This window comes from Dipodomys merriami, unplaced genomic scaffold, assembly GCF_024711535.1.
Source record: "Dipodomys merriami isolate MVZ:Mamm:240054 unplaced genomic scaffold, mDipMer1.0.p SCAF_35, whole genome shotgun sequence".
NCBI classification, from domain to species: domain Eukaryota; kingdom Metazoa; phylum Chordata; class Mammalia; order Rodentia; family Heteromyidae; genus Dipodomys; species Dipodomys merriami.
Window position 1 is genome coordinate 15879476 of NW_027205048.1, and position 26577 is coordinate 15906052.

A 26577-nucleotide genomic window follows, 5' to 3' on the forward strand; every position below is an offset into this window, starting at 1 on the left:
GGTGTAGGGACAGAAAGACCTGCCTAGATTCTCCACTAAGCCTCTGACTTTCTGGAGTCTAGTGATGGACACTTCTTTTTTCTTCTCCCCTCTGGGTACCTGATGTGGGGGTTAGGATTTTGATGTTGGTACCAAGGAAAAAAATCCATATTTTCTTTGTGGGTGGTTCAAATAAGTACCTGACAAGCTTCTTCATTTGGAAAATAGGTTTATAGAATTGGTTTCCTGGTGAATTGTGCCTTGTTACCATGGCTCAGAAGCAAATCTTTCTGCAAGGATGCTGAATCCTGCATGAGCTGTTATATCGAGATGTTTATTCTCTTGGAATTTAAGTATATGATATGCTTTTTAAAAAATTGCTGTTTTTTAAGTCTTTGTTGGCAATGGAGAAATATATTGTAAATGTTTCGAGTAGACAATGTGTGGCTCTTGTATTCAAGTATCACACAAATTCTTAATTACTCCGCTTGTTAGTAAATCTTCTGACAGAGCACAAGGTTTTCAGAAAATCTCCCTAATGCACATCTGTGTATGAACAGTGATGTCTTTATAAGTTTAAGATGCTTTCATTTTATGTAAATTCATGTAATTTCATTTTATGTAATTTTATTGTTATTATTAGGGTGTTGTATGGAGGGTTTGCCATTGTAAGTCAAGTAATGTGCCTAATTCTCTTTGGACAATGTCACCCCTCCCTCTGCTTCCCCTGATTTTCCCTTCCAGCTCTGCCTACAAGCTATGTAGTTGGTATTGGTAGAGCAATTTTTCTTAATTCCTGTGACCCCCAGTGGTTTTTTGGGGGGGGGCTCGAACTCAGGGCCTGGGTACTGTCCTTAAGCTTCTTTTGCTCAAGGCTAGCGCTCTACCACATGAACGATAGTGCCACTTCTGGCTTTTTCTGTGTATGTGATACTGAAGAATGGAACCCAGGGCTTCATGCATGCTAGACAAGCACTGTACCAATAAGTCACATCCCAGCCCCCTCTCCCCCAGTAGTGTTTTAAGGTTGCCCATTCCCTGTGGGTTTATGGCAGAGGAAATAAAAATGTTATCAGTACGTGATCGAAATACGTTTTATAATTTCTGCATATGGATACTAAACTGCAAAGGTGGCTTAAGTTAATTACTGAGTGATTTCCAGGGTAATAAGCAGCTTTCAGTGATCTGCCACCCATCAGGCTGCATGGTACCAATTACAACATGATTAGTTTATGCTAATTCATGGTTGGGATGGGACATCTTTGCATCATAGTGCTGTTTACTTCCAGACCAAGTGTGAGTGGTGGAAGTTTTGAAGATCAAGGAACACATTGGTTTGGATATCTGCCCCTGTTGTCTTTAGATGACTTTGCACCTATGAGATTGCTTTTGTTAGCATCAAGCGAAATTTCACTTCCTGGTAAAAATGCTCCTAAAGAGTCACCCAACAGTGGTAGGCTTTGTAAAGTTGTCCTGGCCTTCTACACAATGTAATAGGGAAAAGTTCCCACCCCTTACTTGTTTCTAGTTCTTATTCTCAGCCATGAAAAACTCTTTCAGTGGAAGTGGTCATTTCGGGTTCATTTAGTGATTGTGTATCTTAATTCCTACCCGCGTGTGGTAAATCCCTCAAGGAAAGCTGTGTTACCAGATGCCTCTTTGCTCTTGTCAGTGTATGTGTGTGTAGCGGGGGCGCGGGGGGTGGGGGGGAGGTGTTCAGCCGAGGTCCGGTTTTCCTCACCCCTTTGGTACCCAGCTCTATGCAGCAGGCCCCTGAGCAGCCTTGCAGGGTGCCTGGGGGTCCTTCTCAGTTGGTTAGCCCATGCCTTTCCTGTCTCTTTCCCTTTATGGGAATGGCTCCTGGAGGTGGGGGTGGTCAAGAGTTTACAGATGATTATAGAATGTATCTGGGGAACCTCTTCCCCTCCTCCCCTGCCCATGTGAGGGCGCCTGCCTTCCTTTTACACACAGCTCCGGTCTTCATCCATTTCTTTCCCCTGAGTCAGGGCTGCAGAAGCCTCTGGTCCAAGTCTGCGTGCCCTGTGGCTTCCCAGTGGGTTCTGGACACTGGTAGGGCTGGGCTGATTTCACTGAGGAAGCAGGTGCTAAACCCAGCCAAGGTGATTGCCCCCTCCTCCTGTGGGGCAGAAAGGCAGGAACAAAGGAAGGAGCTGTCCTGTCCCCATGGCTAGGATCCCCCCTGCTTGGTGGATGCTGTAGGGTGAAGCTGTCTGCTGGCGCCCAGGGAGTGTTGCGGTGGTGACATTGGCTGAGGTGAGCTGACCGTGCTGGAGCTCTTTAAAAGTTACACTTCACACTACAGGCACGTGGTGCTCTAAGCCTGATGCTTCCCTGCCCATCTTAAAAAGTTAACCTGTCTTGTTGGTGTCCAAGCTCATGCTTAGGGAGCTGGGCAAACCTGGCAGGTCCCCTGTCTCCAAGCCAGCGCAGGCAACACTTGGCGGTGCCCAGATCACAGAGTACCTGGCTTTGTCCTTCCCGGGACCCATTCCTTCCTTCACTATGATTTTCTTAGCTTACTTCATATTTTTTCAATGTCCTGAGGGTAAGAAATGAATTTAGAAGCCATACAAAACATTATGTTTGAGTTTTTATTTAAAAATTAGTAAAGAACTTGATGACAAGTATAATAATTGAAGTCTCTATCTGTAATGGCATGAGTTACGTCTACATATGGGGAAGACTGATTTACCGTGGTTTGGTATCAAAGTTTTCACTTCAATCTTCCCAAGAGAAGGATCACCATCTGTCAAGGATGTGTTGCAATTAACCTAGGAAATGGTTTTTAAAATATATTTTTCTATTTGGGAGATGGTATTACTTTTAGGGTGTAGTTAGTTTATCTTTAGAGTTTTCTTTTTGACTCTGACAATGTTGATCTTTTTATTTTTTAGTGTTTTGGTCAACACTAGTTGGAAATGGTGACCTCTCTGGGGCTGGGAGGTGTTCTCATCTAGACACTGCGCAGTACTGGTTAGAAAGCACTTCATTCAGTTCACCAAGAGGGGGTGGAGGGAGGGTTCTTCTGACATAAGGAAAGGTAACTTGTTGCAAACATTTTCATAACTTTAGTTAAAAACAGTATAAAAAACATGAAACACGTTTTTTTTAAATATTGAGTCTACATGAAACAATTGCACTTCCTTCCTGGTACAGGGTCAACTTGCTTATCTTCTTGCACAAAAAGAAATGTCTCAGTTCAGTTACTGCTATTCAGAGATTTGAATGCTTATATAATGTTTCCACAAAAGGTGTGTGTGTGTGTGTGTGTGTGTGTGTGTGTGTGTGTGTGCATGTATGTGTGTGTGCATGTAAAAGAGAGAGAGTTAAATATGTGTATGCATGTGTTAAATATAGCTCCGCTATCTTGTTAGCATCACCCCCAAAGAATGCTTATATATTCTCTTACTTTCTCTTCTTAGTTCAGATCCGATTGCTGGTCAATGGCTCCTTTAGAACCCTAACTTGGGAAACTAAAATGGAATTACTGTTGAGTCGGAAGAAAATGTGTGGCAAGAAGTAGCTTGAATCTGGAGGAAGCAGGTTGAGACCCTTTCTGTGAGGGAGACCACGTTGTATTCGGCCTCTAAGCCGTGAGTTGGGTGTGGGAGCACACAGTTAGACAGGAGACCAGATTCCTGCACAAAAACTTGAAGACTATGTTTTCTGGTATGTCCACAAACTGTCCAAAATTTCCGTTGTACCAATAAATAAATAAATAAACAAATAAATAAATAAAAGGCAAAAATAAAACTTCCTATTTCCTATTGTGGAAAGCCGAAACTTGATAGACAGCGTCATTAGCACACGAGGGGATTTCAGTTCCTATAAAAAAGATATTTGCAAAGGTGCGAAGAAACCAGTGGAAAAATAAAGGAATGGAGGTTTACAGTTGCGATGTGTAGTCAAAAAGAACTCTGTTACTGTGCATTTAAAAAATACCTAAAAACATTGGATTTCACAGCTTTCCCCTAAGTATGTCGCATAGCACAGCTCACTAACAAGTTACATGTAGGTGATATTAAGTTTGTCCATTGGTAGCAGCTAAAAGAAACACACAGCTTCACTCTGAGGTGGCCAGATCTTGCACGGCTGTGACAGAGTGTAACGAATTGCATGAAACGTCTGGCCGTGCTCACGGGGGCCCAGGATTGATCCACTAAAATATTTCCTGCTAGGGCCCGATGCCTGTGATTTATTGGTGACAGTATTATCCATTGTTTATCTCAATGTGTGTTTTCAAATTCTTGCCAGAATGTATCATTTGGCCTTTGGGTACCAAAAGATTAAAAACGAGATCTTAGAAAGCTTAGTGTCCTGTAAGCTCTGACCCTGTCAACTCTCAGTGATTAAAGGCATGTCCTGACTTTAGGGACCTCCTGGCTGCTGGCCATTTGGAAAAAGAGCAGTAAACATGTTGTAGGTCTGGGGATGAAGAGGATGTTAAATTTGAGGTGTCGATGTGACACTGAATTGTGGTCACTTGGCTTAGCGCGACAGCACATGAAGGCAAATACACATAAAGTCACATTTTAGAGCTTATTCATGGTCTCTGACCACGTGAAAAAATTGTGCTTTCTCCGGAATTTGGTGTGCTGAGAGTTGCACTTGCCCCCCCCGCCCCCCAGCCCCTTGCTTATTTGCAAAATGAAATGTAAAAATGAAGTCCTTTGCAAACGTAAGGCTTGCTTGTTTCTTCTCATTATTTAAAAAAAATAAAGGCTTGAAAATAACTCTATGGGTGTTAGCTGTGTCCAGGGAGTGATAACCCGCCCATCGCTGACTGGCGGTGTAGTTCTTGAGCTAGGGATGGGGTGGGGGGCTGTAGGGGGAGGGGGGAGGATTTTTACTGATCATCTTTACTACATAGGCTTTCCTCTCAGTCTCTACATCCCACATCAGAGGACTGAAAAGAGCAGCTGGCTAGGTGTGCCCTTTACTCTCTTGCTCTGTTAATGATCTGTTGGTACAAAGGCCTTTTTGGTAGGAACACAGGGCGAGAAGCGGGGAGCGCGTGAGTCTGCGCCTCAGTTCCCTTCATCCTGTTCCTGTTCGTTTTGGAAGAGGATTGACTTAATAACTCCTGTGGGTTTTAAAGACGGCCTCGATACTCCGATCACCACGAGTCTTAAAGAAACCAGAGTTTCCATCTTCCGTGCTTTTTGGACTCAGTTTTGGATTTTTGCTTGGGTGTCGAGGAGTAAGTCTCCTGTGTATAAGGCGAAGGTACAACCTGAGTTTCCTCGATTGGGTGCAGTTTCTTCAGCACAGGCTGCAATTTGTCTTCTTGCTGCTTGAAATCCAGCTCCACACTAGAAAGACAAAGGAAGACTTCAGTACGTGCTCCTTCCTGTCTGATAATCCCCCTCTGGGACAGCAAACCGGGGTGACAATCCTGTCTGGTAGTGGCCATTCTTAGGTAACTTTATACATTCATAGTAACTGTATGGTACCCTGTTAAGCAATTGGCTATATTATGTTTTAACTTTAGCTTGCTTTGAAATTGCTTTCAAATCAGATTATTTTCACATGAAAATAATTTACTTGCTTTCATGGGTGGAATAATGCAGTTTTGATGTATGTAGCTGGTGTGGACATCTGTAAGGTATCTGTTGAAGTGAAAACCATGCAATATGAATGATCTAATGTTTATCCTGGACTGTGCACATATCGCCATGTAGTGGGAGTAAGTATAGACTATCCTAACACATACCTGCCAGGCCCACGCAAGCTCTGTTCTATGCAGCTTGTCATCAATCAGAGAAATCTATTTATCACCTCAGCCATCGTGCAGCAAAATGACCTTGGACTGCATTCTCCTTGTAAAATTTGACTCATCCTAGGAGCCAGAGCGTCTGACTGAGGCTAGGGAGCGCCTGGTGTTTAACAAGTCTACACCATTTTATAATACACAATTGTTACCAAATGGATTTTCAGGAAACAACACAGATAGTGTTTGGGAAAAACAACACAAACTATAATTACATTTCCGCAGCCAAAGTGTGCAAACATGTAGTTACAGGGGAAAGATGTTTGCCAGTAGTGATGTTTTCGTTAGAAAGATAAGATTAAAGATGACTCTTCAAATGTATGTTGCTACTCAAGAAGTTTCTATGAAGAGTACCGTCAACTCACCTGGAGTCATCCCTTCTCCCCAGGGCAGGGCTGTCTTGGCTGCCCTGGCTTTCCCTGTCTGGGTTCCCTGGGTCTGTGGGACAGAGTCACCGACCCACTTGCTATATTTCTGCCACTATCCACAGCAGTGGGGATTGCCTTTCTGTGACTTTCCCACTCATCTTCGGCACCCTGTGGTTTGGGCCAGGGAGCTGGAGGATTCTGTGTCCTCTTTCCTTGTTGAATCTGGTGGCCAGACGAAAGGTCACTAGATTTCATTAGAGGCTCAGCAACAATAATAATGCAAATGTTCATAACCTTTTATAACTAGTGAAAACCATAAACCATGTATAAACATGAAACCCTGTGGATTTAGGGAACCATTTATACTAACCAAATTTTGACATTTTGGAAAGACAAAGTAGCAAAACTGTATTATCTGGAGTTTTAAAAACAAGGTCCAGCCCTACCTAATAGTTCTTTATGTTTTAAATTCATTGCTACATTTTACTAATGGTCAAAGATTATAATATTCCTAAAAATATCCCCAAAACTTCTTAAACATGTTTATGGCTAGTTACCCTATGTTCTTCAAGCAAACTCTCTTTTCCCTACTTCAAAGGCCCCTGTGAGATCTGCCATGCACAGGGAGTGGAGTGAAGGCTCAACTTCGTCATCCTAGCGACTTAGGAGGCTGACATCTGAGGATTGCAGTTCAAAGTCACCCTGGGCAAGAAAGTCTGTGAGATTCTTACCACCGCTTAACCACCAGTAAGCCCAGAGTGGACATGTGGCTCAAATGGTAGCACTCCAGCACTGAGTGGATAAAAGCTAGGCAGGTGCACCAGACCCTGAGTTCAAGCCACCCCCTCCCTACCCCATCCCAAAACTGCTCATAAACTCTAGTCTCGTGACTCCAGAATGTGTGAGAGTGGATGGTGGAATGGTCCCTCTTAGAAACAGCTGTGAAAAGTATAGGTGTACGTCTGCACTGTGCATGTGAAATTCAGGCCTCAGTTCTGGAGGTGGTGAACGGGTCTGTGACTCCTGCCCCAGTGAAGAGCCAAGATGGAGGTCTGGCTTAGGTCCTGCATCTTGTTTAAAGCTTTATAGTTGTTGTTTTTTTTTTCTACTTTGAAAAAGGATAGTAGTTCCTGTCTTACTCTATTGTGATAAGAAGCTTCCCCCTAAGAAAGGAGCCCATGAAAAAATTTCTTAAATATATGTTATGAATTGGATACTATTTTATCCACATCATCTGTGGATCACTAACTTTCCAGTGGGATCAAGGGCTAACTCAGAAAGAGATCTATTAGAGACTTCTCATTTCGCTAGCAAACAAGAGCCCCTTGACTGAGTCTCCGAGGGGTGGCATGCTGGGCACCGAAGAAAAGTGCTACCAAAGTGCCTGGCTGGTACTGAACACCTGTCTTCCAGGTTGGGGCCATTTCAGATGTCCTGCCTAGGTTTTTGGGTTGTCAGGACAGTGGATAGCGCTAGCATTTCTTAGAGTTAACAGTGCAGTCCTGGGTACCTATAATTATTGAATTCCCATTAAGTAACTACATTGGGAATCCTGTTATTAACCAATTTATCACACCGCAGAGCCGTGTAATCACAGAGTAATCTAATCTGAGTCCTTGTTAACAGAATGACTCGACTTTATCTGTCGAGTAGACTCTGTCCATACTCCTCCAGAAAGCTGTCCTGGCACACTGCAACCAGAGTGGGCTTGGTGAGCCACCCGGAGCCTTGAGAGCCTCTGGGACAGGCCTGCAGTGGGGCGATGGAGGGAGCGAGTGGCTGTGAGCCCTGCCGCAGGCTGCCACGTGTACAGCAGTCAGGTTGCAGGCATCTGCTTGTGGGGTCAGTGTGCATCACCAGGCAGTCACAGGAACGCCGGCTGCTAGCAGGCATGTTTGCACCGTGCTCCACTGCTGTCTGCTGAGACTTTCCTTGGTGTTAAGCTGCTATACCAAATCACTGAGAGGTGAAGCACACAGCTAGACACAAGCTTGAGTCTGTCTGTCTCTGGCCAAGGTAGACAGGGGTTCCTTTAGTCTTAACAACTATACAGCTAGAAGAACCCTGTCTCGAGGACATTCCAGGCCACTGCAGCTCCTCTGACTAGCCTTCCATGCATGGCTCCTTGTCCAGACAGGGCCATGGGGAACCTGGCTGGCGGGGGGTGGGGATGGCTTTCACCCAGACACTGGAATGACCTGCTCCCATCGGTAGCGGGATTCCTGTGCGTGGCTGCGGTCACAGTGTTGTCTTCTTGAAGGACATTGTTTACCCCTCCTGGAGCACCTGCCATCAGTTCCTAGCAGGGTTGTCCACTCACCATCCCGCTGCCCTTCAGGTCCACAAATGTCTGATCACTTCCCACTTATGCGCCCACCTCCATCCTCCATGAATTCCTCCTGCACATTAACACGGAACTCCATCTGTGTCTACACTATTTTTGGCTTTCTTCTTCCTGATCGCAGGTGCCATGGCCAGGGGAAGAACGGTGTGCTGTGTCTGTTCCCAGCAGCTCTGTCTGAACCTGAGTCACGGCAGCTGCCTAGGCAGCGTTTCCTGCATGGATGCAGACTGGCGTCTGGAAGGCCAGTCCTGACTCAGTGCTCATCCCCGTTGCCTTGACCCTCCCAGTGGGGTTGCTCTTCTTATCCTGTTCCCAGTGTGAGGTCCTGTGTAGCGCAGACACACGGGGCTCCTTGTGGAGACGGTGAGTGATGCAGTAGAGATTTAGGCAGGCAGTCTACGGCCTGACTTCCCTCTGCAGCACTGGTCTGAACCGTGTTCTGCAGGATGCAGCGTGCCGGCCTGCTCGCTGCTTCCTCTCCCTAGGTGTCTGCAGGAGCTTGGTGGTTTGTTGGCACCTTTAGGATTGGCCTTCAATTGGCCAGTTTCTGGTGCTTTCCTAAAGGGGACTGGTCATATCATTGATTCTCTGTGCCTTCTTCTGTACCAAAGGAGGGTCTGAGCCCAAACTCTTGTTTGTCCTGTGATGATGTTGCTTCTAATGGCCATCAGAAGCAACCAGGGGGCCTGCACCAGAGCAGAGCTTGCTCTTCGCTGCATGGGGAGATGGAGTGTCTGGGATCTGGATCCCTGTGTCTCTTTAGACTCCATTCAGTTGTCCAAGTCTCTGTCCGTGGCACTTAAAGCAGGAGCCTTTCTGTGTGCTATCCAGCTCAGGGGCCTAAGCTGGCATGTGTAACACCCAGGCCAGCAGCTATGTGCATCTTGATGAAGGGTTAACACCTCAGCGGGATAAGCAGTCAGAACAGTGTCGTGGCTGCTGATTTCAGAGCGTGAATCTCCGGGTCTGGGGCCTGGTAGGCTCTCCCTTAGTGTCTGCCCTTAGGCGGAGGTAGCCCGTGGGTTTCACTGAGGAGAAGGATCCCACAGGACGTCTTACTATGTCCCTGTGTGTCGCTCTTCATTGCCCGCTTGCATGTCTATTTGTTCCCCTTGCTGACAACAGAACCTCCCCGTGTGTGGAAGCCCTAGCTCTGCACACCTGTGCTCATCTGGACCTCTCAGTGCCATACGAACGGACATGTGCTTAAGTCAGGTGGGGGCTGTTTCTTCAGTCTTTTTCTCTTAAAAATGAGTTTTAAGTATGCGGACTGTCGTAACAAAATTATTATCATTATCCTATATGTTTCCAAAGAAGTAAAAATCTGCCCCAAATGTCAGGCTGCGCCATCAGCTCACACTCGGCTCTGCTTCCTCCCCTGGGGTGGCTAGGTTTTCAGGGCGTCTGCTCCCAGCCACTTCCTAATGAAGAGCAGGGTGCTCCTTTGTGTCTGATGCTTCCACTGTTTGTCTGTCTGATGCTCGTAGAAATACCTGGGCCTGCCAGATTGCTTTGCAAGCTGTCTCCAACTCCTCAGGTTTATTGGATGCAGTCAGTCTCTGACCTCATTCCCTCTAGGTAGTGGGGAAGAGTTCAAAGTAGATGACTTTGGCTCCAAGTACTTGTTTGTTTTCTGGAGTGGAAGAAAACTTGAAGTCTTTGATTTCTCTCGTCGGCCGGTGCCGAGTGGCTCAGTGGGCTGCGGATCCCAAGTCTCTGCTTTTAATTCTCTTTGAATTAGATCACAGAGTCCCTGGTGCTAACCGTGGCCCTGGACCGATTCATGCTCTGCTGCTGTGGATAAATCAGATCACCTTGGGGACCGGAGCTTCCCTGACTGTGAAATGATGGAAGGGACGCGCTTGCACTCACAGAATGGTCTCGGGCAACAGCGATGCGGGCTCAGGGGGCCTAACTCTTTGGGGTTTGGGAAGCCTCTTAGCGTGTAGGTTGAGTAAATCCAGTCCCAAAGCACAACCATGTGAAGAGAAGTCAGCTAGAATCTGGCCAGCTTCCAGCACCTGATGGGCAGCACTGCCTCTGCCCAGAGGAAGCCAAACACTAGGGTTCACTTCCGGGCCCCGCACTCCCCTTTCTGTGCTACAGGAAGGTGGGCAAGTCTTTTGCCTTCTTCTCCAAGCAGAGGCAGAAACGGCACCGTTCTCTTCTGAATATACTCTCTAGGACCATCTCTGTTTGGGCAGAATCAGCTGTCCGCCATGTCCAAAGCCGGTTTTCACCCATGTTTTCCCTTGGTCTTTCCACACACCGCTGACGGCCACCACTCCCCCGGCAGGCTGAGCCCTCTGCACCCCTAGACCCCAGCTCAGGTGTCTCCCCTGCCTTCCTAGCAGCGGGGCCCAGCGAGTGTGCCCGCAACGAAGTCTCCCGAGTATTCCCACTGGTCTCACTCAACCATCTCACTCCAAAGTGTCAGCATTTGCTCTTTGGGACTTGAAGTATCTGAGTCTCCTCTTCTCTTCCATCATTCTTGCTTTCCTGTTGCCAGGGCTGCTGTGGGGAATCTACAAGGCCATTTCATATTCCTGGTCATATGTCTGCATTTAGGTGACACGTCACCCCTTCTTCCGGTGGGTTTTCTGGAGAGGCCAGGTCTGCCCCCTTCTTGATTGTGTGTAAGTATCCTTCCCCTCTACCAGCTTCCCTCCATTCTTCTCCTTCAGCATGGCTGATGTAGGCTGGCAGCTGGTTTTGCCCATTAAGGTACGGATTATACTGGATCCATCTTTCATCTGCAGTGTGTTTAGCAGTGCCAGGCTCAGAGCATGCTCTCTGTGTTCTGAATCGCAGTGAACTGATGAGCTCAACCAAATCCTCCTACTCCACATCTCAGCCTACTGCTCCTGCCCCGTTTGCTCTCTTACATTCAACGTTTGTTATGTCTGTAGAACTATTTGTTCTACTTGTCTAGAATTCTACTTATCCTATTACTTGTATAATTTCTAATGCATGTTATATAATGTCTGATTTATTATACACATGATCTCATGTATGTAGATGTATGTCTTATATATCTACATACCTATATGCATGTAGGCCCCATCTCAATACAGAATTCGTACCTGTTGAACACATTAAACATAGACACAATTCATTGCGATTTTGCATTTATCTCCCCAGTGTGTATGTATTAGGTACATGTTTATAGAATTGCTACCAACTTCCCATATCTTAAGTTGGAAATAGGCAGCCAATCAGTCAATAATATTCACACTGGAACTGGTATGTTATGAAAAGGAAATTATACTTCCATACCTAGCATTCAGTAGGTATCTTGGCTATAAACTGTACTGTGCATTGTCTACCATCTGAGTTAGACTGAGCTTCCTGGGTGCCTCTGAAGCTGTGGACTGACCTCCGTGGGATTGTGCTGTGCCCGGGCTCAGGCCTCGCCCTCACATGCTGTGCCCATGCTACATGCTGTGCCCAGGTCCCGGCTGCACGCCCACATCTGAGGCCAGATTAGATGCTCTGGGAGCAGCCAGCCCTGTATTAACCATGGGGACGCAGAGGCAGGTGTAAGTCATTTTTATGACCTCTGCTATGATAACGTCCCCAGCAGGAAAGCAGTCAGATGACAACAGGATTGAAGCATGTATATTCAACATACCTGATGCCATCGTTTCTGTTTCTGAAACCACAGAGGTTATATGTTGTAATTAGAAGGGATCAGTACTTTATCAACTGTGGTCAGGTAAGTGCTGGGGTCCCTGGCCTCAATGAAGAGCTCGCTTTTGTCATCTTTGGGGAATAACCGCTATGAGATAATGCAAACACAGAATATTATCAGGGCACAAGCAGCCAGTTTGTGACAGGGTAGTCTTTCTTTGTGGCTGTAATTCTGGTATGGTCTTACTTGCTCTTCTCGTTTGGAAGATGAGCCCTGCTGTCTAGAGAGGCAGTTACCATGTTGGCTCTGGACCCAGCTCTGCTTGTAGGCTGAGGCTAAGGAGCTGACTGCCCTCCTGATGTTAGCACCGAGAGCCGGCCTTCCCCACCAGCCAGCATGCGCCCATCACACAGAGAGCCTCTGGCTACTCATGCGTCTCCAGGCCATTGCCTGCCCAGGGCTGCCCAGAATGTCACACAGGCCTGGGTTCATCCACGGTGGCTGGTGTAGGGATGAAGCCACTTGTAGAGCCAGGAACTGCTGCATCCTGTAGTCACAGACATTGGCCAGGGAATTGCATTCCACCTAACTCTGGGTTTTGTGGCAGTCCTGATTCTTCTATTTACCCTTAGAGAAATCTCCATATTCATGTTAAAGTGAGTTACATTTATCTCCTCATGAAACTGACACGTTTCCCCGCCCTCAGTATGCCTTACACATGAGTCAAAGGCCCCTAAATTTTACCCTTGAGTGTAACCAAAGGTGAAGGCAGTTGGTACAAGTAGCCCTTTTCTTCTGAATGGTTAGTAATTGCTCTATAAATACTAAGTTTTAATCAATGTTCAGTTTTATGGCTGCATTTAAGTTTAAGTTACCAAAGTTACTGAACCTAAATCCTTATGCATTTGTGGAAATTGCATATTTTTAGAATTCTTATAGAATAGAGAAAGAACCTGGATTATTAGCTTTGGGAATTTTCAAGGAGGATTTTGAGACCTGTCAAAATCACTCTACTTTTTTTTTTCTGATGCAATTTATTTTATTACAAAAATATTTCCTTATGTCAGAATAGTATTGTTTAAGGTATTACCCGGGGATTCCCTTCTGTCCCTTCCCTGTGTCCTTACCACTCACTGTATTGGACTAAGAGTGGAATGCTAAATATGACACAGAAAGCATATCACCTCCCCTCTCCCTGCCTACCCAGGCTTACATTGTTACCAGACTTAATATGCACAAGGGGTAGTAATTGAAACAGGGCTGGAAGGGGCACTGCCCTGAAGAGTTAATCACTGGATGGCAACAGCTGTAGACACTAGCAAGCTCCAATCAGGCTCTGGACACAACAGGCTGGAGTGGGCGCTGTTTCTGCATACAAATGTCATCACCCCTCTCTATTATGAGTCTTACTGCTCACTTGGCTTTCCCTCCTATCTTCTGTTTTGTTTGGGATGGGTGAAGGATCAGAGTGTGTGTTTATGTGGGTATCCCTGCACCCTTACAATTGGTGCTTTTATTGCTGACATGGTAAGTCACCCCTGGATGGTTTGAGGAAACCCAACTTTTTCACAGTTTGTCTTTGCGTTCCTTATTCAATCTCATAATGTCAGGGTGTTTCCCTCATCTGTCCTGAAATCCTCCAGCAATAACTTGCATAACCGCAGAGAAACCAGCAGAGACTGCACTGGGCAAGCCCAGCTGCTGTAGCAATGGTAGCACGTAAGTGTAGCCAGGCATGGTCTTCCAGCCCGCAGGATGCTCTTTCTCTCCTTACTTCCTGCCAGTTGTTCTTAACTCTCTAGCCGAGGGGCCTCCAGAGAGCATATCTGAGCCCTCCCTTAATGCTAGCCCTCCCATCATGTTCTGACTCTTCAACATCTGCCGCATGAAGCATGCCTGCGCCCCGCTCTTCCTCTGCCCTCCATGGCTGCACATCTGTCCCCTATGCCTTCAACCCCACGGCCTCACTTGGTCCCAGCTTTGCTGTTGCGACCTCCATGGGTCACTCAGAATTGCTCAGGCAGGCTGGGCACCAGTAGCTCATGCCTGCAATCCTAGCTGCTCAAGAGACCGCCAAGGATCGCAGGTCAAAGCCAGCCCAGGGAGGAAAGTTCTTCATATTCTAATCTTCAGTTAACCATTAGAAGTGGAGCTGTGCCTCAAATGGTAGACTGCTTACCATGGTCAAAAAAACAAACAAACAAACAAAAATCCTCAGGCACAGAGCCCAGTTCAAGCCCTAGCAGTACAATAAATAATAAATAAATAGGGCTGGGAAGGTGGCTCAATGGTAGAGTGCTTGCCGCTCATGCATGAGGCCCTGGGTTCGGTTCCTTAGCACCACATAAACAGAAAAAGCCAGAAGTGGCACTGTAGCTCATGTGGTAGAGTGCTAACCTTGAGCAAAAGCAGCACAGGGACAGTGCCCAGGACCTGAGTTCAAGCCCCAGGACAAGCAAAAACAAAAAATAAAAATAAAAAGATAAATAAATAGGAAGAAGTGTCCATTCACAAATTGCGCCTGACATGGATCCTATCAGGTGCTGAAGGCATTTCACGCGGGATGGCTTACGATCCTATGATCCTGAGCCTCCTCTCTCTGGAGTGGAGATGATGGAGCCCAGGCAGGTGCTGGTTCCCTGCTCACTGCTCCTTGGGAAGAATCCCGTGACAGAAAGAAGTGCACTCCTCTTTGGAGGAGTCTGTCCTCAGGTCTAGCAACGAACAGTAGAAATTCTGTTGTTTTTCTTGTATCTTCTGGAAATCCCACTACTTCGCTAATGTGATTCAGTGTTATTATCTTTTAAATCTGCTTCATACCCCCAAAAGCCTTTGAATTGAGCCTCGCATATTTTTATTTTCACAAAAAACATAAAAGATTAGAATTCACCCTATTTTGTTTTTAATGAATTAGCCATTTCAGTTGAAGAGGGAAGGGGGTGGATTTGCCAATGGCATCTTTCATTTTCCTCCCTGAAAAAGTATTCGAACAAAGGATGAATCACCCATGTATGACTCATCAGATTAGTCTGACAAAGAAGTTACTGAGATAGACTGCAGACAAAAGATTTCACCTGTTTATGAGCAAAGATCATATTAGCAATTTATCCTGAAAACATTTTCTGAGCTAATTAAAGCATATTTTGACAGGAAATATGGATACATCAGAGAAATTTTACTTAAAGAATTCCAACCCTTGAATTTGAATCTTCTTTTTCTCTCTCCTTTTCCTCCCCCACCCCCCTTCCCTCTAGGGCTTAAACTTAGGGCTTTACACTTAGGGCTTGACTTCTTCATTAAAAGCTAGGGCTCTATCACCTGAACCACACCTTTACTTCTGCCTTTTTTGCTAGTTAATTGGAGATGTGAGTCTTTTAGCTATCTCTGCTCTGCCTATCTGGGAACCTTGATCCTCAGATGTCAGTCTCCTGAGTAGCCAGGATTATAGGTGGGAGCCTGGCTTTCCATTCATCTTTCACGCTAAGATCCTTAATGTGATCATCTCAATTGGTTCAGGTCACAAAGGGATGTTATCTAAGGGAAAAACAATACAAAACATCTAAACTCTCCAGTTATTAGAACTAACTTGGTTCTTGGTGTTGCCGTAGACCACTCAACAGAGTTGTTCTGGGCTGGGTGTGAACGTCCACGGCCAGCGGAGGAAGGGATGTTGGAATGCAGAACACCTGTGCTGATGGTCCTCACTCTAGCCTCCATCTATCGGCTCAGACCCATTCCTTTCCAAACTGTAAGCTGTCACCAGCCTATGAGATTCCAGATCTGTACGGCCCCACAGCGCACTTCTGAGGCTTCTGATCTCCTGGCACCAGGTCTGAATGGCTGCTGCTTCCAGCTTTGCTACTGAAATTGCTTCAAGATCTTTTGATGTTTTCCCCAAGACCTATATATTTCCAGGATAGTCGTTTTTTTGTCCCTCCCCCCCCTCGCCACATACACACAAAGAAACAGGAACTGCCTGGCATGGTAAAGGCTCAGTCACTACCAGACTGTATTCAAGAAAACAGGTCTTGACCATGGCTTCTGTTCTTGGGCCTAAGCAAGAAACAGTGAACCACCCAAGGCCAGGCCTTACTGGAAGCATAAAGATGACTATGCTGCTTCAAAAGAGCAGCTGGGTTTCAAGCAAAAAGCAGTGTTTACATGCAAGACAGGTGGGGTCAAATTCACTGACCTGCAGGACTCTCTGTCTGCCAGCAAGCACGCATGACAAATTGCAACACGGGGACTCTGGCAGCTGTCATGGCCCCTGTGTGCTCCGGCCTCTCGGATAACCAGGGCCATGCAATGTGTTAAAAATTCTTAGTTTGAATCTCCTTTCAGCCTTCTCAATCCCGGAGTAGGCAACCCTTGAGGAGGTGGGTATTGGTGGGACTGGGATTCGCAGCAGAGTTCCTGAATTCTACGATGCAGGGGACTGAACCCAGGAACCAAAGCCAGGTATCTGACCAACCATAAGGATTCTGACCATTAGCCACTAGCCCTTCTCCTTCTGCTAAGAGTGCAGCTTCCTCTTCTCCCCAGCCCGTCAGTCTTTGGTATTGGGTGGGCTTGGAGAATCCCTGTTCTCCTTGCCTGACCAGCCTTTCTTTCTAAGGCATTGGTGCTGCTCAGAGAAACAAGCCTCTACTTTGTTTCTCTCCATTTTTCTAGCTAGAATATGTTGTATTTGCATCATGCCATTTGTGTTGGCATGATTTGATTGTGTAGATGAAATTATTTGAATGTTGCAGAAACCAATGAGCCTCTGGAAAGAGTGAGTTGCTACCAAATATTGGGTGTGAAAAACAACGAAGACAAGTCAAATGTGTACCCACAGAGCCCATCACAAGACATCATATTCTCTAGAAGGGAGCACAGTTGTGATTCAAAGAAGTTCCCGGAGACTAAAGTGGAGGAGGGCTTACGTCCAGAGGGAACAGCTCATTCCCGCCATAGAAAATTGGCCTAAGTTTACATCATATAGATAGGAATCTTCCATTTGCATGATTTATGTTAAAATAGCATACTTAGGATAGGTGCAGAACCATTTTTATGATGTCCCTTTGGACTGGGTTTTTGATTAATTGAGTACAGTTACTTCCTTTAACATCTGTTCTGGGTAGGCCTCAGGAAACCTGTCTGAAATTTGTGATTGCTGGCAGTGGTCATGACTTGCAGTATTTCCTGAACAGAATCATCAGAATGTTGGGAAGCAGTCTGATGAACTGGCTGACTTGTAGGAACGGTGAGGTTTAATTGAATCCTAGTTTGAAGAGTCGGTTAAATAAGTTTTTTGGGGGGAGGGCAGGCAGTGGTGTCCACTATTAAAGTATTAATATGTAGAATGTTCCAGAACCTTCTTCTTCAACCCAAGTTTAACAGTCGTTAATTGTGGGTTGTGGGGATTGTTAGGTGCTGGTACTACTCTGAAGGTACTAATTTTAGTTTAAGCTACTTGCTTATTTTAGTTTAAGCTACTTGCCTGCACAGAAGATTTCCCACTCTATTTTCCTTCTGACTGATACTACCCTGTAGGATCTATGTACGTTGTACAGAGCTGATGGCGGTTTGTGATGTGGATGAGTGGCCATCTCTGTTCAGTTTTGAAGATGCATACCACCAAATCAACTCAGTCTTGTCTACAATCGTATCTTTTTGTGGGTGAGTGTGCCAGTACTGGGACTTGAACTCAGGACCTCTACCTCTTACATGGCCTTTTTCTCTCAAGCTGACACTTTACTGCTTGAGCCACAGCTCTCTGTTTGACGTTTTGCTGGTTAACTGGAGATAAGAGACTCTTGGATTTATCTATGTGAACTGGCTTCACACTGGGATCCGCAGATCTCAGCCTCTTGTAGCTAGGATTACAGGCGTAAGCAACTAGCACCTGGTTATACCCCTATCCTTAGCAGAGGGACCTCTGTGGTACAGTCACCGATAGGATCATCATTCCTCTTTCTTTTGCCTGGGAGTCTTCTGCTTCTTTAGCAAATTCCTGTAGTGCTTAGACAGAGAGCCAGAGGCTAAAGTATTAGGATTCATGTTCATCGCTGGTTAAGCCAATTCAAAACAGTAACCACTCTAGGCTAATTCCTATCCTTTCCAGACTTGTTAAATCACTTTTAATATCACTTTTTATGTTAAGTCACTTCTGGATTTAGAGCTAAATTTATTCAGATTATTTCGGTTACATTGGATAGTGTCCTAATAAATTCCTTTTTCAATCATTCAGAAGATGTTAAATAGGTTGAGGCTGAACACGCCCATTCTCTGAGCATTTTCTGGAAATCTTCATTCCTTTCTGTCTGGTTACATTAAAAAAGTGGATGAGATTTAGCTCCTGAAATAGTGGACGCTAAAGTCTAAGGATGCCTTGAGAGTCTGCCTCGAGAGCTACATCATCCCCTCATTTCCTAACGCACGAATGTCAGTGAAGGTTATTTTATGTCTGAATTACACTCCCTTGCTCTTGACTCGGAATTCTCACCCCTGTAACAGTGTGGTGAAATAGGCCACTGGGCATGCTAGGTTCTGTCCTAGACTTGACTTCAGAGTTCTCTAAGGAACCTCTTGATGTGTGTGACCTTTCACCTCCACATGGGCCAGAGCCAGGAACAGTCATTGTTTCTAGCTGTCATTGTGTCTAGCTGTCAACATCTGGGACCTGATGATTTTGTTGTCATCTGACTAGAGCACACATGATGTCAGGATTATGCCTGGCTTTTCCCCGCTAGATGCCAGTTGTACCTGTTCATTCATGGCAGTGGAAAGGGTCTCCCTTTGCCAGGTAAGCCCTGGGAGTTGAAGATGTTGGCCTTGGCCCACAACTTCCACAGTAAGGAATGGGTTCATGCACCAGCTAGGCTGTGCTAAGGGCAGGAGAGGGGAGGGCGTCTTTCCCTCAGGAGAGGAGCCTGTGGGGCTGAGATTGTGTGGCTGAATTTGTTGTTGCTCTAAGTCTGAATTTTATTTAAAAAACAAGGTCTGACTGTGTAGCCCAGTCTCGAACTGCTATGTATTCCAGGCTGGCCTTGAAGTTGTGACTCTTCCTGCCTCAGCCACCCAAGTGCTATGATTACAATGATGCAGCACCAGGCTTGGCTCATGTCTGACATCTTGATACACAGGAAAGTAACTATAAAGTTATTTCAGTGGGTTTTTTGTCATTTGTTTGTTTTTGTTTATCGAAGGAGGGGCGTCTTTATATATTTTAGGCATATAACTATTCAGTTATGTGGTAGCTTTTCTTGATAATGTGGAAGATTACTAAAATCAATTCATTCAATAGCAGATATATATAATATACATATGTAATATATACAATATACATATAATATACACTTGTTATTCTTATACCAACAGGTATAGAAATAAATGCCTAGCATCACTACCCAGAAGAAATTACAGATTAGAACCACAGTAAAATGCCACCTTACCCCATTTACAGTGACATTAGCAATCAGGCAAAAAATAGCAGATGTTGGTAAGGATGTGGAGGTAAAGGAGCACTGTTGGTGGGAATGTAAATTAGGACAGCCATTATGGAAAACAGTATGGAAGTTCCTGAAAACCTAGAAGTAGGACAAGTATGCTGGTGAGTGCCTGCAGTCTTAGCTCCTTGGGAGGTTGAGGCAAAAGATGTCAGATGTAAAGCCACCTTGAGCAGAAGTATCACAAGATCCTGTCTCAAAAGGAAAATTCAAAGAATCTCACAAGACTGACGAGAGAGGATGATGGAAGGAATGACACTGATCAAGATGCACTGAACCCATAAACTGACACGCTGAGTACAGACTCCTTGGTGCAACTACTTAAAGAGAATAACAGAAAAGAAAAATACATAATTTAATAAATAAAAAAACAGCAGGGCTGGGAGAATGACTCAAGTGGTGGAGCTCTGACTTTCCACGTGCGAGACTCTAGGTTTTACTCCAAGACCAAGGAAAAAAATACCCGCCAAAATAAACTTTTAAGAGCTGGATCCACAGGATCTTACAGCCCCGTTCCTGGGCACTCATGCAAGGGAATGCAGGCAGCGTGTCAGAAACCCTCAGCACGGACAGCTCTGCTGCAACCCTGTCGTAGCAGTCTTAATTTTTACCGTCTGCAGTCTTAATTTTTGTAAGATAAGCAAAATCATCACATCTCTCCCTGCTTTGGACTGTGTCTTAAAAATCCTGAATGACGGCCAACATTCTAACACAGCTGCTTTCCCGGTGAAAGTTTCTGCTCTATTCTTGTGGATGTCAATAACATAAACTTTAGTTCAAAAAGAAAACAAAACAAAACAAAAAAAAAAACCACAGCATGAAGAATGGCCAGAGAGAAAGGATCCTGCCACGAGGAAGAGAATGACCCGCTCCTTATGAGTTCCCACGAATTAATTGCCCGTGTGGTGCGAGTGGCTGGACCTTCCAGGGCATTTTGAACTCATAAAGTGTTTCTTTTGCCTTGATCTATGCTAGCTGAAGGGCTTATATTTTACAGCCTTGCCAGAGCGTACAGTGCAGTACTCATGGTATCGATTCCAAGGGACGGAGCCATCAAGCCGATCCCAGCTCTTGAATCCACAGAGGAACATTAGCAAGACAAATGGGTTCACGCTCTCCTTCATCCTGCGCTCACACATACCTGAGAGTTGCTATTTACAGGTAACTTAGGATTATGGTCAAGGCAGGCCCCTTACTTTCTGTTAGATCGAGTCATCCCAGCATGGCCCCAGATGGATCTTGTATTTGTGGGTAAACATCATTTGTCAGAGTTCAAAAAAAAAAAAAGTGGGAAGAGGAGAATGTTGACCTACCTATAGATAATGCATGCACTGTTCCTGCATGTGTCACAATTAGCTGTGTCTTGCCCCGTCCGATATGAAAGCCTACAAGATAAGAACAGGAGAGCATTACAAGCGGTGGCTGGGGGGTCGCTGGCCTCTAGAGCCCAAGTCTCAAATCAGATGCTTTCACAAAGCCCAGCTGGCCAGGTTCATGGAAACTGTCTCTGCTTCTAGTGTACCCGGTCCATGCAACACCCACAGCTGAGAAGATATTTAAATGAGGTTGCCAACAGAAGCTCCTGGATGAAGTACATCATCTGATTTGGTTATAAGCACAGGGAATATGGGATGTTTCCGTGCAGCTTTATATTTAGGATGTTTGAAAGAAAATTGGAAGAGAATCTAACCCAGATTGAGCTGCTGCTGCTGCCTTGCTTTTGCCCTCTCACCTCCTGCCCCCTGCGAGAGCAGGGCTTGACACACTCCAGCCCGCAGGCTTTGTCCCTGCCTCATTTGTGCTTGGTCTTCCCAGGTATTGAGTGGGGTTTTACATGTTTAAATGCTTAAAAAGTTGATAGAAGATTATTTGTGACTCAAGTCAGGTTTTCAGAAGTTTAGATGGCAGGGTCCATAAAGTTTTTAAGTGTTAATAGTGAAGTAAAGGTGTTTACATAAATACCTATGCAGTACTTTTGATTTTGCCCCTCGGTCTACAGATCCCACAATATTTACTGCATGGCTGTGTGAGTATCCAGAGTGTCATCATGTAGATGTCTGATGCCTGATTTACTGTCTCAAGGGTGTTCTCTGTTGAGTGTCATTGGTCCTGTGAGACCACCCAGGTTTTGGCATGCCTATGTGTAGTGAGCTGCGATCCTCCCTCCTGTCAAAACAAAATAGCCTTGGACAATTTTTGTAGCAAAATGTTGAAGGTCGTGTGGACTTACGAACTATGCTGGGAGGATTTTCTTGACTAGGTTGGAATTGCCTGAAATATGCATCGGCCCGGTCTTCTTGAGGAACAAGGATGAGCAGGCTTTTCTCCCGGCAGATTTTATTTTATAGCTGGTCTTTCCTCTTTGCTGTTTGCAACCTGAAGGTGTGTTTATTCTGAATATTGTTTTGTACTCAGGGACAAAAAGCCTCAAGCAATTCTGTTAAGCCTGTGGCAGAAGGAAAGCGTCTCTCCTCCTCTCGGAATTGGCTTCTCATCACATTGGGGGTAGATTTACACGGGAACTTACTCGACGCTGGTATAGTGTGCACAGAGGCTTTCTGTCAACATTGGTAGTCGATATTCTTATCACCTTCGCTGTGTTCCCTGCTTGTGTGTGCATCATGGACTTTAAAATGGAAAATAACTTAGGTTTCCTCATTGGAGTTATAGAAACATTTGACAAAAGGATTGTCTGCTCAGTGCTGAGGTTATCTGCCTGACCTTGGGCAAATATGGGTGACCTTTGCATTTGCTATTGCTTGTTCATCAAGTGAAGTTGCCAAGTCTCTTCTGCAGTTGAACAGGAATCCTAGCCTCACTGCACTTCTATCATCCTATTTGGGGCACCTTTGGCCACTCAAGTTCGGCCTTTCCATTCTGCCTTTAGGTTTGTCCACATTGAGAAGGAAAGAGGAGCTTGTGCCTTACACCTCCTCCTCCTCCTCCTCCTCCTCCTCCTCCTCCTCCTCCTCCTCCTCCTCCTCACACGGTAACTTGTGCCCACCTCCCAATCCCCAACCCCAGAGCTGCGGAATGGTCCAGTCCTTGCCACGTTCCTCTAAGATCCAGTACGGCTCTCACTGTCTACCCATCCATCCCTTGGATATGCAGAATAGCTTTCTCTGTCCAGCTTACTCTACTTGAACTTGGCACGGGGCTCGTTTCTGACTAGAGTTATTCTGCACAGGGAAATAAGTGTCATCCTAGAGCCCAAGTCCTGGTCCCGATGTGCTTCATGCCAAATGTGGTGTCACATTGGTGGTTTTGAGAAGAGGCGCTGCTATTCTATGCCTTCAAAGTGGTAGAAGGAGACAATGTGTAGTTATCTGCGTGTGCCAGTCACATCCAGCTTCAGCTGCTCACAGAAGGCAGCATCAGGGTAGTTCTCAACTATTTTCATAGGGCTCTCTTCAGTGTATTTCAAGCTCTCAGAATCTTCCTAGATCTCAGGACAGTGTTTATAGAGCTTTATTAACATCAACATCTCTTCTTTGCTTGGTGGCTTCGGTGTTTCCAAGGGCCTCACTTACATTACAGCCTGGAATCTTCCAGTTAATTATGCTAGACTCATTTCACAGAGAAGACACTAGTACTTCCGGTGCAGAAGCTCATTATTCTCAGACCCCAGGCTTCTGTTGCTCCGTTTCGCCTGTGTCTGCACTATATAATTGGCAGCTTGGGACAGTAGGTGAGTTTGGCAATGACAGGACAAAGGCTTCAGGCACCTCACAGAGGACTCTTTCTGGATGGTTGAGTTCTTCAGTAAGGAATTGCCTTTTGAAAGCTCATCCTGAAAACACTATGTGCTAATCACCTTGAACAATGCACACATTTCCCCCGATAGAGTCAGTTTGAAAGTGTATGGTCCCAGGTATCATTGTGACTCCTGGGAAGATGTTTGTGCAATAGGTCCTTGTCCTCATGAAGTTCACAGCTTAAGTGGAGAGGCAGGCAGCTAATGTACCTGTACATGTGGATGGTTGATGCTTAGATCATGTGGATACCAATAAGGGGCTGAACAAAGTGCTGTGAGGGAATGTCTTTGATGTGACCTCTAGGATGTAGCATCTGTAATGAGGCCAGAGGGATAATAAGAAGGTAATCACTCATCAATGTTTCCGGCCTGAGTTTTATAAGCACAAGGGCTGCCACATGTTATCATACAACCGCAGAAGCGTTGGTGGCATGTGAGCTAGACACAGGGAGAGTTCTGAGAGTTCAGGATAGATGGTGCCCATGGAGGTGAGGGAGGTGATGTTGGATCGTATAACGCTGTATTTTAAGCTGAATTGCAAGTCATTCCAGAGTTTTGTCAGTTGGCTGAAAGAATGACCTGAAAAGCCCTCCTCTTATCTGTCCCCCACAGCAATGTGGCCATTCTACCCCCGGCCTCTTATTTCTTATACTCACAACCCAACCCAGTTTACTCAGTCCTGAGAAATGGGCTGGTTTGTGTCACATGGTAAGAGGTGTTGGGATCATTTTGCCCACGGTGTATGGGGACCTATCTGTGGTCACTCTCCAGGTATTTTAAAAGAAAATGGCAGGCTAGTCATATTGTTTTCCCATAGCTGGGAAATGTTTTTCAAGACTCAATTACTACAGACGTCTCTTGGTGTGGCCCTTCAGTGTTTTGCTTAAGATCTTTTTCATAAGTGGTTGTTATTTAATGGAATCTAATATTGGTGTCAGAAAGAGCTAGTGAGAGATTAATATATGTATAAAATTTGAACACCATCCTATGTCATGGGGTAAGCTCAAAGGCTACCACCAGTCAAGACTGCCAATCACAGTATGGCTGCTAAAATTTTATTAAGCATGGGAGTATTCTCAATAGAGGGTTTAAAGAGCTATGTAATTCATTGTGCTTATTGCTCTGGTAATCCATCTAATTGTCCTTGGAACTTCCAGGCTGTAGGGCTTGGCATCACTGATAATTTTATGGTCACATTAATAATTGGGCCGCAGCATCTGAATGAATGTGTACTCCAAATATAGACGGAACAGAAAAGTTCTTCTGTGGGAGGACACAAAGTGCTGTTCTAGAATTTCTCTATTTTTTCCTCTTCAATTTGGAAACAAATCATAAAACCAGTACTTGAGGTGGTAGCCCTTTCATACCGTCTTTGCCATGAAGAGAGGCAATTGTAAGGCTTCAGATTCCTGGGGCATATACTTCTCCATGGTGATTCGTACAGATATTTTGTGCATTGAAATGTAGACATATAAGTGTTTACACTGTTGATCTAAAGCCTACACACAAAAATTTTTCTTGTAATGGGGTTTGAACTGAGGGCCTCCCACTTGCTAGGTTGGTGAACTACCATTTGAGATCTGCTTTCTTTTCTTGTACTAGTCCTGGGGCCTGAATTCAGGTTGTTGTCCCTAAGTTCTTTTGCTCAACACCAGTGTCTTGAGCCACAGCTGCATTTCTGGCTTCTTAGTGGATGATTAGAAATAAGAGTCTCACAGATTTTCCTGCATGGGCTGGCTTTGAACGGTGATCCTCAGATCTCTGCACCCAGAGTAATGGATTACGAGTGTAAGCCACTAGCACCTGGTCAACTCTACTTTTTGAGTACTCTTTGGAGTCTCAAACTGTAATCTACCAGATCTCAGCCTCCTGAGTAGCTAGGATTGCAAGCACAAATCACCTTATTGGGATGCAAAAACATTATGATTAAAAAATACATATTGTCTTCAAAGTTAATTGCCACCTATGCAAAGCTTTTTCTCTGTTGAGGAGCTGATGCTTTATGTGGGCTATTAACCTCATGTGGGATGTGGTGCCTTGTTCTTTCTGGATGTTAGTTCATATTTAAGTTAGCCATAGTTTGTTTCTCCAGATACCATGCTAATCTGTTTAGAAAGTGGAAGAGAAGGTAGACAATGGAAGTGAACGGTTTGATCCTCTCTTTTCCCAGTGTGAACTTTTTGGACTCAACTAATGTCGAACATGCTCATTATGAAAAAGGAAATTTTAGTGCCCCCAATGGTGCCTTTCTGTTACTTGTCATCAACACTGACTTTCAACGTTAACTTGTGGAAACGGCATTTAGCACCACGGACAGCACCAAGGACCCAAGGTGCCTTCTGTTTTCCAGTTCTGCTGCCTCCGTAGCTTCTCCTCCCCCAGGTGTAACCCACAGGCCGCAGCAGACCCAGGGCCCTGACCTTTCCTTCCTTGATGCCTGTGGCCACCCCTTTGTCAGGATGGGCTTCTTTGACGACTGAAGGCAAGGAGACGTTTGGAAGATACATAGGGTGGGGAGGACAAGGGCTCGGTGGAAATAGGAAGAGGGGAAGGACTTAATTTAACACTCTGTTGAAATGGAAAGGATTTGGACAAGCCAATTTCACAGGCTACTTTTGGTTGAGCCCAGTTGTCGATCATTTCTACTTCCAAGTGAGCCAGCTTTCTTCAGGAAAGTGAGTCTGGCTTCCAGTACACATCCTGGGCCTGGGGCATCCCGCTGGACACCTCCCCACAGCTGCCTCCCGGAAGCTCCTGGGCGTCTCCAGTGTATCTGAGACGCCCCACTACAGTCTCTAACTTTCCCATGCTTCCGCACTAAGCTCCAGCTTGTCAGTTGCCACTATCAAATCTCTGAATGTGCAAATGTACGTATGTGGGAGTCTACCAGTACAGCACACATGCGTATGTGCCCCTGTGCAGTGCAGGTAGTAGATTTGTGGGAGGAGCACAGGTGAAAGCTGCTGCATTCAGTTCCCTTTATATACCCGAGGCATGAGGAGGAATCAGGAGCAGACTATATGAAAGGAAGGAAGCGGGGTGGGGGGGGGGCAGGGAAGAGGGAGAAAAGGAAAGGAAAGGATGAGAGAAGGAGGGAGGGCGGGAGGGGGTCAGACCATTCTGTGCAGTCATGTTTATGTGTCTCCTGATCATGAGGAAGGAAGGCTGCCAGCGTGAACTTGAGCCGCGCTACGTCCCCGTCCTAGGAGGCAGGGAGCAC

General features: G+C 45.5%; 2 protein-coding genes across 4 annotated transcripts in view; one reads left to right on the forward strand and one right to left on the reverse strand.

The window, feature by feature from the left end:
* The window catches only part of LOC138803983 (dedicator of cytokinesis protein 1-like), a 231270-nt gene that overhangs the window by 173738 nt on the left and 30955 nt on the right, over positions 1–26577 (forward strand). Inside the window, exon 28 of one of the 2 annotated variants that reach the window (XM_069988291.1) lies at positions 3423–3721. The exons of the other annotated variant lie outside the window; for it this stretch is intronic. Within the exon in view, the coding sequence (XP_069844392.1) occupies positions 3423–3464 (42 nt within the window). The 3' untranslated portion in view covers positions 3465–3721. Of the gene's footprint in view, positions 1–3422; positions 3722–26577 lie in introns of those variants that run through there. 2 annotated transcript variants of the gene reach the window in all.
* LOC138803984 (inhibitory synaptic factor 2A-like) overlaps positions 4362–26577 on the reverse strand; it is a 56257-nt gene continuing 34041 nt past the window's right edge. Inside the window, exons 3-4 of one of the 2 annotated variants that reach the window (XM_069988293.1) lie at positions 20917–20988; positions 4362–5312 (exon numbers count right to left, since the gene is read on the reverse strand). In XM_069988293.1, coding sequence (XP_069844394.1) covers positions 5129–5312; positions 20917–20988 — 256 coding nt within the window. In that variant the 3' untranslated portion in view covers positions 4362–5128. The remainder of the gene's footprint in view (positions 5313–20916; positions 20989–26577) is intronic. The other variant, XM_069988294.1, reaches the window with a different exon arrangement.